This window comes from Clavispora lusitaniae, assembly GCF_014636115.1.
Source record: "Clavispora lusitaniae strain FDAARGOS_655 chromosome Unknown tig00000078_pilon, whole genome shotgun sequence".
NCBI lineage: Eukaryota > Fungi > Ascomycota > Pichiomycetes > Serinales > Metschnikowiaceae > Clavispora > Clavispora lusitaniae.
Genome location: NW_027093977.1, coordinates 246,570 through 264,349, shown reverse-complemented (window position 1 = coordinate 264,349; position 17,780 = coordinate 246,570). Strand labels below are relative to the sequence as shown.

General features: G+C 43.8%; 6 protein-coding genes across 6 annotated transcripts; 2 read left to right on the top strand and 4 right to left on the bottom strand. All coding sequences in view use genetic code 12, as the record gives it.

Moving 5' to 3' along the window:
• Window positions 1-215: 215 nt before the first annotated feature.
• On the bottom strand, window positions 216-3,173 carry NGS1 (Ngs1p; the record flags this gene model as incomplete). Its single annotated transcript, XM_002616699.2, has 1 exon — window positions 216-3,173. The coding sequence occupies one exon, from the start codon at window positions 3,171-3,173 to the stop codon at window positions 216-218; it is 2,958 nt and encodes a 985-aa protein (XP_002616745.2).
• Window positions 3,174-4,174: 1,001 nt separating this feature from the next.
• FOB63_002262 (crossover junction endodeoxyribonuclease) lies at window positions 4,175-6,388 on the top strand (the record flags this gene model as incomplete). Its single annotated transcript, XM_002616700.2, has 1 exon — window positions 4,175-6,388. One exon carries the CDS (start codon window positions 4,175-4,177, stop codon window positions 6,386-6,388), a length of 2,214 nt encoding a protein of 737 aa, XP_002616746.2.
• A 654-nt stretch (window positions 6,389-7,042) lies between these two features.
• On the top strand, window positions 7,043-8,266 carry RRD1 (peptidylprolyl isomerase; the record flags this gene model as incomplete). Its single annotated transcript, XM_002616701.2, has 1 exon — window positions 7,043-8,266. One exon carries the CDS (start codon window positions 7,043-7,045, stop codon window positions 8,264-8,266), a length of 1,224 nt encoding a protein of 407 aa, XP_002616747.2.
• A 12-nt stretch (window positions 8,267-8,278) lies between these two features.
• FOB63_002260 (ubiquitin-protein ligase) lies at window positions 8,279-13,059 on the bottom strand (the record flags this gene model as incomplete). Its single annotated transcript, XM_066102224.1, has 2 exons — window positions 8,279-8,317; window positions 8,386-13,059. The coding sequence occupies 2 exons, from the start codon at window positions 13,057-13,059 to the stop codon at window positions 8,279-8,281; spliced, it is 4,713 nt and encodes a 1,570-aa protein (XP_065958374.1).
• Window positions 13,060-13,221: 162 nt separating this feature from the next.
• Window positions 13,222-14,694, bottom strand: ZCF38 (Zcf38p; the record flags this gene model as incomplete). Its single annotated transcript, XM_002616703.2, has 1 exon — window positions 13,222-14,694. One exon carries the CDS (start codon window positions 14,692-14,694, stop codon window positions 13,222-13,224), a length of 1,473 nt encoding a protein of 490 aa, XP_002616749.2.
• Window positions 14,695-15,255: 561 nt separating this feature from the next.
• Window positions 15,256-17,178, bottom strand: FOB63_002258 (uncharacterized protein; the record flags this gene model as incomplete). Its single annotated transcript, XM_002616704.2, has 1 exon — window positions 15,256-17,178. One exon carries the CDS (start codon window positions 17,176-17,178, stop codon window positions 15,256-15,258), a length of 1,923 nt encoding a protein of 640 aa, XP_002616750.2.
• Between the last annotated feature and the right edge of the window lie 602 nt (window positions 17,179-17,780).

Sequence of the window (17,780 nt, the reverse complement as noted above, 5' to 3'; positions counted from 1 at the left end):
TAAGTATTGATGATGCTGATTCTTCATGTGGCGAGCTTTTCTTTTTCCTTTTTCATTTTAACTACGGGAGCCTGAGCATGTAGCAGCATTTACATCAGTTTTTTTTCCAAACCTTATTAGTAACCAGGTATACTTTAATTGATCTGAACATGGAACGCGAGAATTGCTCTATTTCTGATAAGCGAATGAATGTCTATATGATGACTGAAGATCCCTTATTGGTCTTCGCACATGAGGGTTGCACCATTCAGATGGTCGTAGAACTCGCGGTATTCCTTCCACAGCTCAAAGCCAATGTCCTTGACTCCCTCAAACGATTTGTCGTCTGCCACGTCCATCATAAAACACTTGTCCATGTGCAGCTTCGGGTTGTCACAGAAATTTGAACGCAAGTACGTTACTGCTGAGCAGATGAGACCAAAGCGCAATATCTCTGTAAGGTTTGAGTAGGATGGATCAATCACAGGACTCACGATGCCGCCCACAAGCAGTCCTTCCTTGTCTGGGTCGATGAAAGGGTAGAAGAGTGCCATCAGACACTTGCTGGTAAATAATACAATACTTCCGATCACACTCTGGTTGGCTGGTTCCAATGCAATAATAACTTTTGCCTCGTGCAGCACCGAGCTAGACATACGTGCCATGGCTTGCTTGTACAAATAGCGCACATGTCGGAGCGGAGACGGCTGGCCTGCAGCACCTTCGCTCGCGCGCGAGAGAAGACCTTCAAGCTTCTCCAGATGTACGCAGATATCGAATCGCACGCCAACAATGGTCAACTCGCGGAATATCTTGTGCGGGACTGACCAATCTGCAAGACCCGTCATCACCATGGCATGGAGCTGTGGCAGCGCGCATGGATCGCCCAAGTCCCACCCTGTGATATTGAGAAAAGATATCACTGCCGGGTCAGCGGTCATGTGCGCTTCATCCTGAAACCCAATTAAGGGAAAAGAGCTGCCCAACTGTACCGCGCTGCAGCCCTTTTCTTTGCAAAGGTAACGCACTGCACGCGCATGCAAGTTGCGCCCAACCAGCTGAAGTCGCTTAGCGCGATCCACCAAAAGATAAAGTATTTTACCCAGACGGTCCGGAGAAGGTACGTCATCTATCCACGTGAACACAATGCCGTAGATTACGTTGAGTGAGGCATTGCGCACAACAAAGTGGCGCTGTGTAGCCGCATGCGCGTGCAAGAGCATTAAGAGTCGGCGCACATATGCCTCCAGGTATTCGGCGCCCTTGTTAGCCTTGAATAATGCGAGAAGCGCGCGCCAATCACGCGTGGCATCAAACTCGTCCACCAACCACCGACGTGTTGGCGCAACAACGCGCCGAAGTTTTGGCGCGCCGCCTGCCGGTGCCGACACCAGTAGTCTCCTCCGTCGCGAATGGTTGTACTTCTTCTCGCCAGGTACACAGCCTTGGGGTACATAATCTCCCATGAGTACCCTTGCCACTTCGTCAAGGGCATTCTGTGTGTAGTCATAGCAGCATAAGTAGGCGGAACCAATGCTCCGGTGGTAAAAGAAATCGTATGGGCTCAGGGTCGCGACGAGCACCAACGGCTTGGCCAACGGAGCGCGCGCTCGCAGGCGAGGAAAATGGGGCGGGGCTCCGCAGAGCACAGACACATATTTGACGATGCCAACCTGATACATGTTCCTGCGGGCCTCAGATGTCACCACGACCACAGCCTTTGCATTTGCAATGAGTTGTTCGTGAAGTGCTGTGAGTCCGTTGGCTGTGTAAGTCGTGTGTAAAACATTGAATTTGTTTGCTGGGTGACGCGCCAAAGCCTCGCCAAACCGCTGGAAAACTTCTTCGCCAGTATGAAGACCGTTCGCACGGACAGCTGTCCTGGGATACACAGGGTTCAAAAGTGGCGTAAGCACGAGAATCGACTCGGGAACATTTCTTTCATTGTTAGTGGTACTGCTTTTGTCGATCTCCTTCTTTCCATTTTCTTTTCTCTCTGTTTCCTGCTCACCCACAATCTCATCTTCTGAATAACGCGCCCACTTTGTGAGCGGGAGCGTATCTTCGTAGTCGCGCACTAGAGTAATGGACAGGCGGTAAGCGCGACGAGAAAGCTGTTGATGAGAGCGCCACCAGTCGGGCTGCGCCTCACGAAAGGGCCCTGTCGCACTAAAAATCTCTGCCCACAGTGCCACACGGCGCTGTACGGTTTCTATCCGCTGCATGGACGCTGCAATGATTCGTTCATCAAGCATTCCATTGGCCAATGCTTTTGCTAGCGAGTCGATCGCTTCCACCTGCCGCTCAAAATCATGACAACACATAACTAAGTCACACCCAGCGCACACCGCCAACACTGCTCCCTGACCGAGACCAATCAGATGGTAAAGTGCATCCATTTCAAGACACTCGCTTATGACAAACCCGTCAAAGTGTAGCTCTTCGCGTAGAAGCTGCGTGAGCAATACAGGCAGCAAACAAGCGTGCACCTCGTCCGGGGCGATTGCGGGCACACCGCAACCTGCTGCAGATATCCCGTCCAAGAGCCCCTCTTGAATAAGCTCGGCAAAAGGCACAACATTCAGTCCTCGAAGCTGGTCTAAGGACTCAGCCATAATCGGGACCTCAAGTAATGAATCAACTGTCGCATTTCCGATGCCGGGAAAGTGTTTTCCTACGGTGATAAGACCACCATCTCGGAGCCCCCGTGCACAAGCCCTGCCGTAGCGTGCTACATCCTCAACGCTCGACCCAAAGGAGCGTACCAGCACAAGTTGTGCCGACATTTTTGTTACCACGTCAAGCACAGGTCCCAATATCACAGAAAAGCCAATGTGGCGGAGTTCTCGTGCTGTGGCACGGGCAACTTCATACACTAGCTCTGTGTCGCCCGTTGCGGCCAAAGCCATGGCGCCTGGGAACTGAGTTAGATCGCGAGAATCAAAGAGTGTGTTGAGCATGCCGCCCTCTTCATCGATAGCTATAAGGAGCGGATACTTGTAGTGGGCATGCTCGAGCGCAATGCGTTGAAGATCGCGGATAAGGTGTGCCATTTGCTCGGCCAGCTCTGCATTCCGCCGCGATAGAATCATCGTCAGCACGCGATGCTTGACTATAAGCTCGTACGCCTGTGGCGTGGCCGTAGTGCCTAAGAACCCACCGCATACTAGCTGCCCAAGTTGTTGCTGGATCATTAGGGTAGTAGTGCGTTGCGGTCAAATGCGTGGTCGACGTCGGTAGATTTGGCTTGTGATGGAGAAGTTGTATTCCTTGTGTGCGCGTACTTCTACAGTACAGGCATGGCAGTAGACAATATTGGACCCAAGTCAAAGGAAAAATTCAGGAGAGGCAAATCATTTTCATTGGCTTCATAGTATTTCCTCCATTTTCTATGATCTTGTGCTTGTAAATTGGTAAGGCTAGATGGTACTTGTATAGTACAGTGTGCGAGTGCTGAGCTTCTTGGTATACTTTTTGCTGGAAGCTTTGGTATTCTGGATGCAAACCTCCATTCGTCTTTCACCTGTGCCAATTACTTTTCTGTGTAGCTTGTAGCGAAATAGACAATCATTTTTTAACCTTGAAGAAATGCATCATACGCCTAGGTGCAATTGCTTCGCATGCACTTGAGGAGGTTGAAAGTCTTTCCGTTCAATCTTTCATCATCGTCGTAATGAACAAAAGTTTTTCAAAGATCTCTGACATGTCCTGAGAAGAAGATATGGAAAGATAATTCCAAGATTTCTGTCAGCCAATTTCCTCAGTGCAGAGAATAAGTGACCATATACAGATTAAATATCATTTAGCATTCAAAAAAATGGAGATAAACTCTAACTTCTTGTTATTTGCCTTCTTTAGCTAATTCGAATACTAACTAGATATTGTGCATACATTCTCAAATTCCGGAGTGTTAAGGATTCCAAGAGTAATACAGACTCTGCTTTCCATTTTTCGCATCCATTTGTCCACATCGATCAAAATCCCAAATTTCTTAGAGCAAAGAAAAAATCAACGAACTGGAATTTTGGCTCCCTTCATAAAAAGGCACAATATTTTTTCTCTGTAAGTATGTACCACACAATTCAACAAGAGCTGTTTGTCCTATAGTACCTACTTCTGTTTCACTTACCTGTGCGCCTTCGCATCCCAGCTAAACCCATCCGCGCTCTATCTACTTTGCACACCACCTCATGATATGGGTATTGCCGACCTCTGGCCGATAGTAAGCCTAGCTTGTGATGAAAGAGTGCCTTTTCCTGTGTTTTTATCACATTTTATAAATGAGCACGCTCGTCCGCCACGTTTGGCCATAGATGCCTATATGTTCATGTTTTGGTCCCAACTTCCTGATGCCGAAGATGCAACTAGCCATCGGCGCATCATCCGTAACTTCATGGCAAAACTTTGGTATTTGGTGCGGAACAACGTTCTGTTCGTGGTCGTTTTCGATGGAAAATATAAACCTGGCAAACTTCGACACGGCCACATTCCTCATATCTCGAATTCGGTATCTTATGATGAGGTTCTTCGATATTTCCGGACCATCCCCTCTTCGGATTACAGTGAAAGTCTGTCCTTGGTGGAACAGATCAAGGACATTCTTCAGAGAAACTGCATTGATTTTGTACAAGCCCCAGCAGAAGCAGAGGCCGAGTGTGCGTGGCTCCAAAGATTGGGCATCGTGGATTACGTTGTGTCTGACGACTCAGATACCTTGGTTTTTGGAGCATCACAAATGCTCCGTATGTTTAATCGTGTGAAGTATTTTGATGAAGATAATAAGCCTGTGCTTAGCTCAACAGATTATTATGTAACCCCAGTGAACATGGACCACATTACTGAACGTACAGGACTTTCGAAGGAGCGTTTACTTTTAGTGGCTGTCTTACGAGGAGGGGATTACTCGTCTGGAACAGAGGGTATTGGAATTACGCGAGCCAAAGAAATTGCTCTTTGTGGCACAACTTTGCTTCAGGACTCCCCACGTAAGAAGACGCAGGATTTCGGAGCACTACCAGATTTTTCTCAGATGTTAACAGAGGCTCTTGTGGATTTGGATAAAATGCTGGCACATCTGCCTGATCCCTACTATGCCCTAAAGTCAGAGCTCGATCGCGCGGAGGCTCTACTGGCGTTCAATACCTTTTTAGATGACTACTTGCGCAAACTGGCGAAAAATATTTTTGGAAGGATGGCAACAATGAAAAGTAAAGTGTATGTGGACGACTACTACGCACTTTTGTATTTCTTTCCCTTGATAAATCATCGACTTTTCAAGTTTACTCCATACTCTGTGAGTTTTGGGGAGCTCCGAGCAATTCAAGCAGACTTGTTCGTCAACGTTGACTGTGAGGTGAAGAGAGTGAATTACAACTGCTCTGCTACACTGATTGGAATACTGAGAGTGTACAATGGTAAGCAATCTTTTCTTGGTACTGGGCGGGCCCAGAACTTGCAGAAGGAAAGCTTTGCATTGCCTAGAGAAAGAAAGCTCAACCTAAAAGCATTTGTGGTGAAATTACTCGCCGAAAAACAATATCATGAGCACATTGAACTCGTGAGAACAAAACTTTTACACACCACGCTAATAGCAGTACTTCACTTCAATAGTCAGAAGTTGAACTCAGCTGTTTACTTCACGAAAGGTAAGTGCGGAACTGAAATAGATGTTGACCAATTTTCCGATGAGGAAATTCTGGAGTCTAAAACAACTCTACCAGCAGTGGATTCCACCGATGAGAAGCGTATGAGCGTAGAAGTACCGTTAAATGTCGTGAGGCTAGTTGCGCCCACCTTTGTGAGCGAATTTGAAAGGCTGGCTTCACCCAAAAAATCACCGAAGAAGAAACCACCTCCTCAAAAAACCACCCTAGATCTGATTTGGCCTGGTATGCTGCCCACCAAATCATCCAATATACCTTCCACAAAGATTAAGAAATCAAACAGCTTTTCAGCTATACCTGCATCAGATATTCCAAGTTTTGTCTCTTCGAAAGCGTCCCCAACGAAACAGCAATCGCCTTTGAAGGGCCACACTTCCCCCACCAAGAACGGCCGTCGCTCGAAAGATATTCTTCTCCCAGGACAAACAAAAGTCACTTCTTTTTTTAGACCGAAAGGTTTGGAGAACCCTTTTCTGCAAAATCTTTTTGTCGTTTCTGATGATGATTCAGATGGAGAAACGAAGAGTTCCCACAAAGAGGCGCATGATTTCATCCATATGAAAAATGTACTCTCTAGAAACCCTGTTCAGTTAAAGCCTAGGGAAACAACGAAAATGCCGATCTATTCCAGAGTTAGCTCTCCCGAACTGAGCCCCACAAAAAAAATACGTAGTGGTTTAGGATCTGCTGATTTCTCTCCAGTTAAGTCAACCACAGAACCACAGGACTACTTTCCCCCAGTATAAAAGCCAAGTTTTTTTTTTTTGTCGTAGTGCAATATTCAGTGACTTCTACAATCTATGTAAGACCATGCCTATACGTTGAGAACTACCTGTGATGTGCATACACACTAGTTTAATTCTCTATTCTTTTTTCTGAAATGCAACGACTTTCAGTTATCACCGCAGATGCCATCTGCACGGTGTTTTGGCCATCATCGAAGATGCAACGGCAAATGATTTGAAGGCTCTCATCTATCATAGAAGATGTCATGGCAATGCCGTAACAGCGTTGTCGTGTCCTTGCCGCCGACCGGCCTCCATATCGCCGTCCTGATATCTTAGACGAAGGACCCTTCGTATAACCTCTCAAGTATATAAGATCACCTTTTTTCCTGAGATGAGTGAGTCTCGAAGGATCACCCTTCCCGATATCAACCATAGCTACATGTCACTCACATGAAATATATCACTCGCTTGTATCTATTGAAGATCGTCACCCCAGTTCTACTCTGTCGGAAGTCTCAAGAGACACTCATGGATTGATCTCTGATTTACCAGCTAAAAGCCAAGGTGTGTTTAGAGCTGACATCACTGCACAAAAGGCTTCACATACCAATCGCCTGCACATTACCATATGTCATAGTGTCACCTTTGTGCTTAGTAGAGCCATACATTATCATGGCACGCTTTTCCACACCTACGAAGAAGATTTTCGAATCATCAGACTTAGGAAACTTCAGAAAGTCACTTGCCTATAAAAGACTCCACCAGACTATTCGCTTTATTGTAGAAAAGGTGAAAGGAACCGATGTTCCCGAGGGATGCTTAAAAGCTTCAATTGTGACCAGAAGCCGGGATCTTTCCCATATTGCGCAACCGAAATCGTGCGGATTTGATAACTTATCGGGCCCTGCTGCACAGGTAGTAAAGGTTCTCGAACATTTCGAATTGCTCATTGATCAAACACCACCTTTGAAGGGTCCAAGAAGATTTGGAAATTTCGCTTGCAGGGATTGGCATGCAAAAATAGAAGCTGATGCTGGATCATTAGTTAATCATCTAATCTCTAAAGAGGATGCGTCAAATGAGCTTGAGTTTTATCTCGTCAATGCTTTTGGATCAGCCGTGAGACTTGATTATGGACTGGGTCACGAGCTTTCGTTCATTGCCTTCATAGGTGGCCTTATGGAATGTGGATTCATTGGAAGTGATATCGCCGGAACAGATTTGTTGGCAATATTTGCCAAATATTATGATTTGGTGAGACGTCTAATCATAGAATACAGTCTAGAGCCAGCTGGATCGCACGGAGTGTGGGGACTAGATGATCATTTCCACTTTATTTATATTTTGGGAGCTTCTCAATTTAACACTGACAAAGGTGAATCAAGCTCTCGTTACATCCCACCAGTACAAAGTGTTTTACAATCAGAAACGCTTGAGCTGTATCTGCAGAGTAACCTCTACGTTAATGCGATTGCGTTTATCTTTAAGATAAAGAGTGGCCCATTCAATGAGCATTCACCAATCCTTTACGATATACACCGTTCAGTTTCATTATGGTCCAAAGTTCTTTCAGGTCTACTTAAAATGTATGAGGTTGAGGTGTTCGGCAAGTTTCCTGTTGTACAGCACTTTTGGTTTGGGGACGGTTTCTTTCCCTGGAAAGACGCGGAAACAATGAAGGATTTACCGACGAAAGACAACGAGCCGGAAGGCAGTAAACAAGATGAAGATGAGATGCCTGGCTTAATCAATGGCTTCCAAGGAACAAAAACAACCCATTCGAATATCTCTGTGACAGCTGCTCCATGGGCGCAATCCAGAAGACAACCTGCAAGTGCTTTCAAGAGGGATAAATTAGGAGGGAGCTCACATGTGTCTTCGAGTGAAACCTCTTAAGCACGAGATGCTTTAAAGTTGAAAGCTGACCGGCACAATGGACAAGTACTGCTACCAGAACTCTTGAACCATTTATAGAGGCAGGCAGAGTGGAACTTGTTCAGACACGTTGGACAGACCTTAGAAGGCAAGGAATGATCTTGGTGGAGAATGGAGTAGCAAATCGCACACTCCTCAAACCCAGAGAAATGAAGATTGACATTTTTGTTGAAAAGCTCAATGCAGTCGATAATTGAGCCGTTCATCAATGAAACAACCCTCTGGGACGCAAGCAACCAAGCTTTCCACTGATTCTCCTTCACACCCAATCTCATTGGCCCTTCCACAGTGATATTAGCAAGAGGAAACGAATCAGGTATCTTGACAACCATCTCCATTGTCTGCTCGTCAATAACATAAACTGATTTAATCTCATTTGAAACCTTGCTGATTTTAATCGAGAGGTTTTCATCCTTTGAGGTCAATTTTGCTTTCACTTGGTCAATATCTACTAGCATCTTATCAATGAGGATCGGAGAAACAAAGCGAACTGAAAATCTTTCCACTTGTTGCTTTAACTGCAAATCACGGATCTCATTGTACCATTGCAGAACCTGAGTGCCAAAATATTGGAAACTTAAGTAATACAAATGGACAAGCAAAAAGCGCATTTCATAAGAGACCGGTTCACCAATACAGCCATCCAATACATCGTAGCTTTGGATTGTGCACTTTTCGGGATCCACTTTTTCATTTTTATCTAAAGCTCCCATCACAAGAGACTTCGTAAATGTGCCATCAGAAACATCAACCACTGAAAAAATAGAGTCGAGCAAAGTCCGAATCACATCTTTTTCCTTCAACTGACTAATGTAATCATTTTTGATCGAGTAGGTAGTATCCTTAAAATAAGTGAAGATTAATAACCAGCTCCACAAAAATTTAGCTGCAGAATGCAACTCTCCAGCATCAAGTGCATCCGCAAGAAAATGCGGCGACGCAGAAATGGCATCTACCAAAACTGTAGGTAGAGTAGCTTTCAAGTTGTCAGTATCCTGATCGTGAAGGCTAGAAATTTTGAGTTCGTGCTCCACAACAAAAACTTCTTGCGAATCCCGAATATACTTCCCCAAAAGAAAAGTTGCCAATCTTTGCATGGTCAAGAACCTAGAATGTATGACCAAGTCAAAGAAGCGATCAAGGTTGTCACCGATTATCTTATTGGGGACATTTTCCTTTTTCAAGATCCTCTCCACCATTTCATTAGACAAGGCCACTGGTTGGTTGTGGCATTTTGAGCAATAGCCTTCAACTTCTTCGTTGATCATCAACTCCACCAATTCTTCGATAACCGATATTCTGCTTTCCGTCCAAGAAGGATAGTGGTCAAGTGTAGGGAGGCTTGATAACACGTTGAGCAACTTCATGGTAAAGTACTTCAATTCTAACTCTTTCGCCTGCACTTGAACAGTTGCAAAATTGTTGAGACATAAATTAACTGCAACTTCCCACGCTTTTTCAGGCAATTCGGTAACAGTGAGCGGAAGTAACAATGTCAAGAAATTTGCCATAAGACTTCTTATTCCAATGAATTCATCGTCGTACGCTATATCACACTCTAGCCATGCAGCAAGCAGGGAAATAAGCATTCCTAACTTGTGTTTAGGTAGGACCTCTATAAGCAGTTTTGATGTTGTGCCAAGTTTTAAAAACTCTGAAGCCAAGGATAGCCACTTTGGACCCTCTTTCAAAATTTGGGTTGAGTTCCGAATGCCCAAAATTTCTCCAAATACATAACCTTGAACTCTGTCAAGTTTGTTTGTTTCATCCAAAAACTTTTTTGCAGTACACAACAAAATCGCCAACTTCAAAGGATGCCCAGTTAACTTTGAGAATTGTATATCCAAGGTCTCAAATGTGGAAGATGGCATGTTCTCAAAGATAGGTTCGAAAAGGGCAGCAACTATTCTTGCATGATAAAATTGAAGCGCATTAAATGGTCCCTTTCCTGATACCGATGAATCCATCTCGAAAATCAACAGGCTTCTATCAGAAACCGAAGCGTTGAAAAACTGAGCAAGAACAACATTATCAACCGAACAATGCTCCAAGAAGTAAGTCAACAAGTCTTTTTTCAAATCAAGTAGCGTTATGCTTGACCTGTCCACATCCACAATAAAGTTATAATCTTGAGTATACTCAGCACAAAGGCCAATGAGGGTAACCAAGTTGACTGAAACTTCTTGAGATTCAAAGGAGAGGTAATCAAAAAGGAATTTTCCGATTGAAAGAACATGCTCACTCAAAAATGTGTTTTGTTCAGTGCATGTCTCAACAATGTGAGCAGTTTGTCCTAATGGATTGGAAATGGCAATAGAATAAAGATCAATAGCGTTCAAGGCCATGGTGATTTCTTTTTGAAAAGCATCGAGAGGCATAATATGAGGATTTTGAGCAACATAGTCTGCAATATCACGGAAGTCATCAGCATAACTCTTCTTAGTTATTCTTTGAAATACAGAATCCTTAATTAAGTCCTTGTCTTCAACCAAAGCCAAAAATTCCCTTGAGGCATCGGACGATATATGTCCTAAAGCCACTGATACCAAGTCTTTTATAGGCAATTGCAAGTCCTCATGTACAAGAACAGGAAGGCGAAGATGTGAAATGTTCTGGATGAGATCAAGCTTGAAAGATTCAGTATTAGATGAGCCAATGACATTACCGAATATCTCAGGAGTACCAAGATAGGAAAAGACAGCTTCATTTTCTTGAGAACTTCTACTTGTCTTTTTAGACAATTTCACAAGATAGTTCCAAAGATCAGGGACTTCTTTGACGTTGACATCAAATTTTTTGGCTATGACTAATAGCTTAGCGAGATCCGATGGTGAAACTTCGGCTATCTTCGAAAAAAAATCACCAAAAACCTCTTTCTCATTTAACCGAATTTTTTTCTTTAAAAGTAACTCCAATACGCTCAAAGGTTGATCGACAAAGGTGTCCGTAACATAGCTTGCCAAAGTCGCTGCCCATTCCTCAACGGCGCCATTTATTTCCGATGATGTGCGGAGAAAGCAAGTCAATAACTTGAATCCCATGGAAACTTCTTCGACCTCAAATAACTCTGAGAGAGATTCAACTAGTTTCGTTTGTAAATCCACAAATGAATCATGTGAAGAGAGTTCTAGTAGCAAGGAGATATAAGTTTCGCATAAAGATTCAAAGGATTGAGTAAACTGATATTCGTCAGTGCGGAAAGGTTCTTTCCTTCCCAAATGATTGGTAAGCGCCGAGTTAAAAGAAATCAAATCAATGTCATGGTGGTCTGCATATGTGGCAAGATTATGAACTGATCTTTGTTTTATTTCCTTTTCGTTTACTCTTCTGGATGGGACCGAAAGCCCATCTAAAACAAGATCGAAAATGTATGCAGCAAATGTGCGGCTCTGGCTGTCAGGTAATTGGAAAAGATCAAGGACTTGATAAAGACATTGAGAACAACTATCTTTATAAGCAAAACCGTTAATTCTTCCGATTTCTTGGAACTGGGCGCCTAAAGAGGACTCAATTATGGTTTTTGCATCTTTAGAAGACGTGAAGTTGAGAAACAAGAAATCTTCTTCACTTTCAATTCCTGCTTGGGCTAGAGCACAAAAGAAATTCTTCAAGATCACATAAAATACCGGGTCAGATTGGCAAGGTCCCAATTTGATATACAGCTTCAAGCGGCTGTAACTCTTTGAACCTCCCAAAACCCAGAAATTTTTCTTGAGTTTATGTTTTTTTCGTACGTCATCATTCCAAGAAGTCACTGAAGTCAATGTGGTTAAAGTATTCCAGAAATCAATCAAGACGGAGGAGTAAATGACATTAGACGCATTACCTGTTTGTAACTTCACATGCTTTATGAACTTTTTGGATATGAGTCTGTAAACACTTCTCACGTTGTCCATACGAGACGTAAATGGCATAGGGAAGCCTTTGTCATCTGATGCGAACAAGATCTTGAGGAGAGACAAGTATCCCCTGAAAACGTTAACATTAATAGAATCGCCCGCACAGCAGAGACCTAAATGATCCCAGAAGGGCTCATGAGTAAGAATTTCATTTACTTGTGTCATAGCCAGTTCTGAAATAACAAAGCCGCTGTTGTCATTTGCTAAAGAAATAATTTTCAAAAGCATTTGTATTGCCCCATTCTGAGCACGATAGTATTTGAGAAGTACGTCATCAGCAGTCTCATATCTCTCATCAGTTATAGTACTTGCAGTCTCATGCGCCAAAACAGCATGACAGTAGTTGATAATCTGCTCATGAAAAACCATCCAAATCTTAGTGTTTACTCTCTCCTTGTCGTTACCAAAAGATTCCAATAACAGCCTATATGAGGAAGCTGAAACTGCTTTCTCGTCATACAAAGACTGAAGCCAACTTGCAATGGAGCTTTTCAAGTATTTGCTGAATTCTTTGCCACCTATTCTGTCCATGTATGTGGCCTGGATTTGGTGTGCCAATTGCCGTACAGCTTTAGAGCTATCGATCGCCATACGCGGATACAATTGAAGCCAACACATTAGAATGAAAGTATCATGTACATCCATTTGGCCCTCAGAAAGCATTCGCAAGAACTCGGCAAGCCTCTTTTCCTTAGTAACGGCATTTTTCTTCGTGAGTCCCTTGAGAGTAATCACCACATGAGGATCTCTAATCTGCTCCACCTCGACAGGTGCAAGGTAGAAGAGAGATACAACAAAGCCATTGTACCCAAGATCCCCCGGCTCTCGAGAGTGGGCCGAAAATTTTTCGCTCATGAGTGGCAATTTTCGAGTAGTCTTAAAGTTAAACTGTGCGAGTGCGGTTAGTATGTATATACAGAAGTCTCTAAAGTCGCACGCTTGGCTTAAGCAAGCTGCAAGCTGAGAAATACTATTTATTTTATTCCTTGGGTAAAAAGTTAGTTCTCTAATGTTTCTTCAGTAGGGGCGACCATCTTCGTAATTAAAAAATTCAAAAAATCCATGGAAGAAATTATCTTGGATTCCGGCGGGAAAATCCTCTCCAAACTCCAAAAGTTGCTCTACTTCTCCGTCTGTCAACTGGTCCTGAGAAGCATCTTCCGCTGAATCGAAGACTTGGCGCAAAGCCAAATTTTGCATATCTGCCACTTTATTCTTGATGAACATAAGTGACTTAGAAGCTAATTTCCAGCTTGAACACGCGCGAGATATACACGTATAAAACACTCGCAATCTTGCTAGGTCATCATCAGCAATGTCTGTTTCTTTTGTCAGGGAATGTAGTTTCAGCAATAGAACGCTGATTGCTAGGATTGAAGAATACACAACTAGAATCGATGAAGGAAATTGTGCTTCATTAAACTTTCCTAGACATATACTCAATTCAGATATTGCGGTGTTGCATAGTTCCACAGCAGATGCGATACCTGAATCGTCTGATTTAGCTATAATGAACGGCCGGTTGAGACAAATCAACACAATATAGTAGTACAACCGTACATTCATGACGGTTGGGTTATAGTCATGGACTTGCATTTCACTCTTTCTCCATCTCAATTCTCGAGGAAGTGTCTGACGCCATTTACTTAGAAAAGAGTTGTACTCATCCAACTTTGCTGGCGCGAGATACAGTGAATTTTCTTCACTGGATTCATTAGAAAAAACATCCGACAAAAGAGACCCTATACATTCACTTAAAGAACAAAGCGGTTCGATAGTGGTTGAAGGATCCACATTCTTAGTGAATCCAGGCAGTTTTCTAGGTTCAAAAATATAATCTTCAATGTTCTGAGAGTTCGGAAGATTCTCACTAGACGGAATAGATGCCTCTGATTTCCTCACGGTGACAGGTCTTCCCATGACCAAACTAATGAAGTGATCGAACACATAACAGCCCCAGTATATCCTGGAGCGAACCAGAACATCCATCCCGCTTAGCATGACTTGGTGGGTTTTCGTTGAGTCCGGATTCGCGATCGACCAATCACTTGGATTTAGCTGAAATCCTAAATCATAACCCATTCGTATGGCCATTCCAGATAACATCCAGCTGGCAGATGCATTTCCATCACCAAGTTCATAGAGAGCTAGGCAGAGCAAAGCTTGCAAAGTGCTAACTTGCGGCTGGCAGATTTTTTTAGAGAATATCTTGGATTTTGAAGTTTCAAAGAAAGAAGGGGCTAAGTTGCGAATTTTGTCATCAGTGGAACACTTGGAGCCGATAGAGGCGATTGCATACACTAACTCTTCTGAGCAATATTGGTTGCTAGTCAGAAAGTTGAAAAAGTCGTTGAGGAAACTTTCACGATGGATAAAAGTGGCTATATCTGGGTACTGCCATTTAAAGAAGTTTGATATACATTGCATCAACAGCGACAGATTGATCCAAGTGTGTTCTGTTAGTTCTGCTGATCCCGAGCTTGTAGTCATATCCACGACATTATAAAATGCTGATGTGGGTCCAAAGATGGAAAAGTTGCTTCCACTAGAGGAGCCAATGGTCACTTGTAGCTTCTTAGGTTTGATTGTTTGGTCCAGAGGTTTTTCTGAAGCTAGTAATTCACGGATCTTTCGAAGACTGATATCATCGTCCTTGGAAGCTAGAACACCAATTCGCAGTAGAGTGCTTTGTAAAGCACTGACTTCTGAACGCAACCGATCAACTTCTGATGTGGTTAAACGTACACTCCTTCTATCACTACTAGGTCTCTCGCATTTCACGCTTGCTTTCTGACAGTTATGACAAACGTCCTGATCATCACACTTTTTCTTTTCTTGTTAGTGTTACTCCACGATAACGAATTCAAGGGAACGTACTTTTTTAACACGACAGTTATGGCATCTATGATTAGTTAGGTTTCAGAAGTTACGAGAAAAGTGCACGTACGATACTGAGCAATGTTTTCGCATGGTAGTTTTGCTTTGTACTGATTTATATCGTTTAGTGTGGGGGATGCAGGTAATGCGACGTGAGCGCTTCTATCAAAATAATTAATGCACTTCTGCAAGACTCTTTTCTCTCTTAACATCTACAGGTGAAATCTGCAGATAGAATTGTAGAACCTCTTCCGCCACGGTGATTCGCCTAGGATCAAAGTTGATCACCTCCAAATGCTCCTTGTTGGTGGCTCTGGACAAGGCAACGTACACCTGTCCCCTCTCGAAGATCTTTCGTAAATCGACTCGGAGTCGGTCTATGGATTGACCTTGTGCCTTGTGAATGGACATGGCCCATGCTAAAAGAAGCGGAAGTTGCAGACGGGTCATCTCATTGCCTTGGCCATCTTTTTTCGCTTGTCCCTGGTCCACAGTAAATTCTTGTCTACGGACGTAGAGTACTGTAGGATATCCATCGACAAGGAAACTGACCAACGGCATGCGCTCCTCATTTGGGTCCTGCTTGTATGCTTCCATGATAAGCCTGCTTGCTTTAGCGTGCAAATCTGGAGGAAGGTTGTTAAATACCCGTGTTTGGTCAGACGTCATGCTCCGGTTCCCGATTAAATCGCACAAGAGTGTAAGAAGCTGTTGGTACTCTTCGCTCATATTGCAAAAAGTCTGCTCCCCCAAAACATCAAACAAAGTCTTGAAGAGATTTTCCGTAATGAAGCCAACTACGGTTCCGATAGAACCATTCACCACCAAGTTGTCTGGATGGTTTTTAAGGTACATAACCTGTGCGCCTTTCTTTAGCTCAAGAATTTCTTCACACATCAAATTATCATATAACTTGCGCTTGAATTGGTCTTTTTCGCTGTCCTGTGCCTTATAGATATACAGTTGACCTGGCAAAAAACGTAAACGTTGTTGATTAGCAGCTTTCACCTCCTGTCGTGTCGGATAAAGTTCTGTTGGCTCGATATTGTCGTCATAAACCACCTTACGGCCAAGTTGGCGGAATTTGGCAACCATGGCGTCGTCAAGTTTGCCCTTCCGCAATGAATTCAACATTTCGATCAATTCGCTGTCGCCCTTTTGACGGAAAACGGTTGTGAGAATAAATGTATTCCGGATCGCCTTGCGCCAAGAGTCACTTAGAAAACAGAATCGTGCACTTTGATTCTTCGATACCGGTGGCAACTGGAAAAAGTCTCCAGTGCAAACTAGCTGGATACCCCCAAACGGTGCCGTCGAGTTGCGCAATATTTGGGCGATCTTATCGATCTTCTCAAAGAGAATACCATCGATCATCAGAATTTCGTCAATGATAAGCACTGCTAATGACGTCCATTTTTTACGAGCAGAGCCGTTTCTCTTTATCTTTACGGCAATCTCTTGCGGCGACCCTGTACCGATCCCGATGTGCAAAAACTTGTGCACGGTCAGTCCACCAATATTACATGCGGCCAAACCCGTAGATGCCGTGACGCCCACATGAGAAGCACCGTGCTTGGCATAAAGGCGCAGGACCATTTCTCGCAACACCACAGACTTTCCCGTTCCTGCTGAACCAGTAAAAAACACATTTTCACCTCGAGAAACCACAGCATCTATGATTGCAAGCTGCTCAACACTAAGCGACACAGACGACGTCAGTAGCAGCGGTGACGCAGCCTTGGGAACCCTACGAGGAACTTTCTTTGGTCTAGCATCTAGATCAAAAAAAGTTCGCAGAAACTGACGCTTTTCTTGACTGGAACCCGAAATACCGTGGTTCTTGCGGGGCGGCAGACCCGTCAAGTTGCTCGAAACTCGCGAAAGGACGGGATTTTTGAAGTTTGTCACTTCTGGCAGGCCGAATGATGTATCTGAACTTGCAAAATCGTCGAAGGTGGACCGAGCCAGTGCCATTTCCGACAAGAGACTGTCTGCACGGGCCACAACGACCTTTTCGGGCGTAGAAACTTTTTTTCTAGCTGGAGCTGGAGCGAAAAAGCTCGCAATGGACCGTTGGCGGGGCTTTTTCTGTGCCATGGTCGAGAAGTATCGAGACGGGTAAAAATCTGGACAAAACGACGCGACGCGCGTGTTTTTCAGTCGCCTGTATTTGCGCCCCGATGGATGCGCAGCGCGCTATAATCTGTTCATTTTCGGCGGGCGCGAAACTTTCGTTTTCGAGGTACCTTTCGCTGGTGCGACCTGCGTTCACGCCATAATTCGGAGGGGTGAAAAAGATTGTCCTCGCGTGTAGAAATATTTACTGCGGTTCGCGCCAGAAGTCTGCACCTTTGAAAGACATGACTCTTTACTATAGGGTGACCTGGGTTGCACTTGGGACATTTTGTGGAATTTACACAACTATTAATGTTTCAATTTAATCAATTGTTACATGTTGGCATCGTTTCAAGTACTCTGCACCACCTCAACGCCTGTTTAAAAAAACATTTGATTAAACCGGTCACTAAAGTGTTTTTGAGTATAGTATTCCCAGCGAAACTTAGATCCCAGTACAGTAGTATTCCTTTTGGATCGGAGTATCATAGGAAAACGACAACATTTCGTTCTTCCACGCAATTCGGCGTTCAAGGTTTAATCTTGTCCTCATATTTCGAAGAATTTGTTATCAGTATATTTGA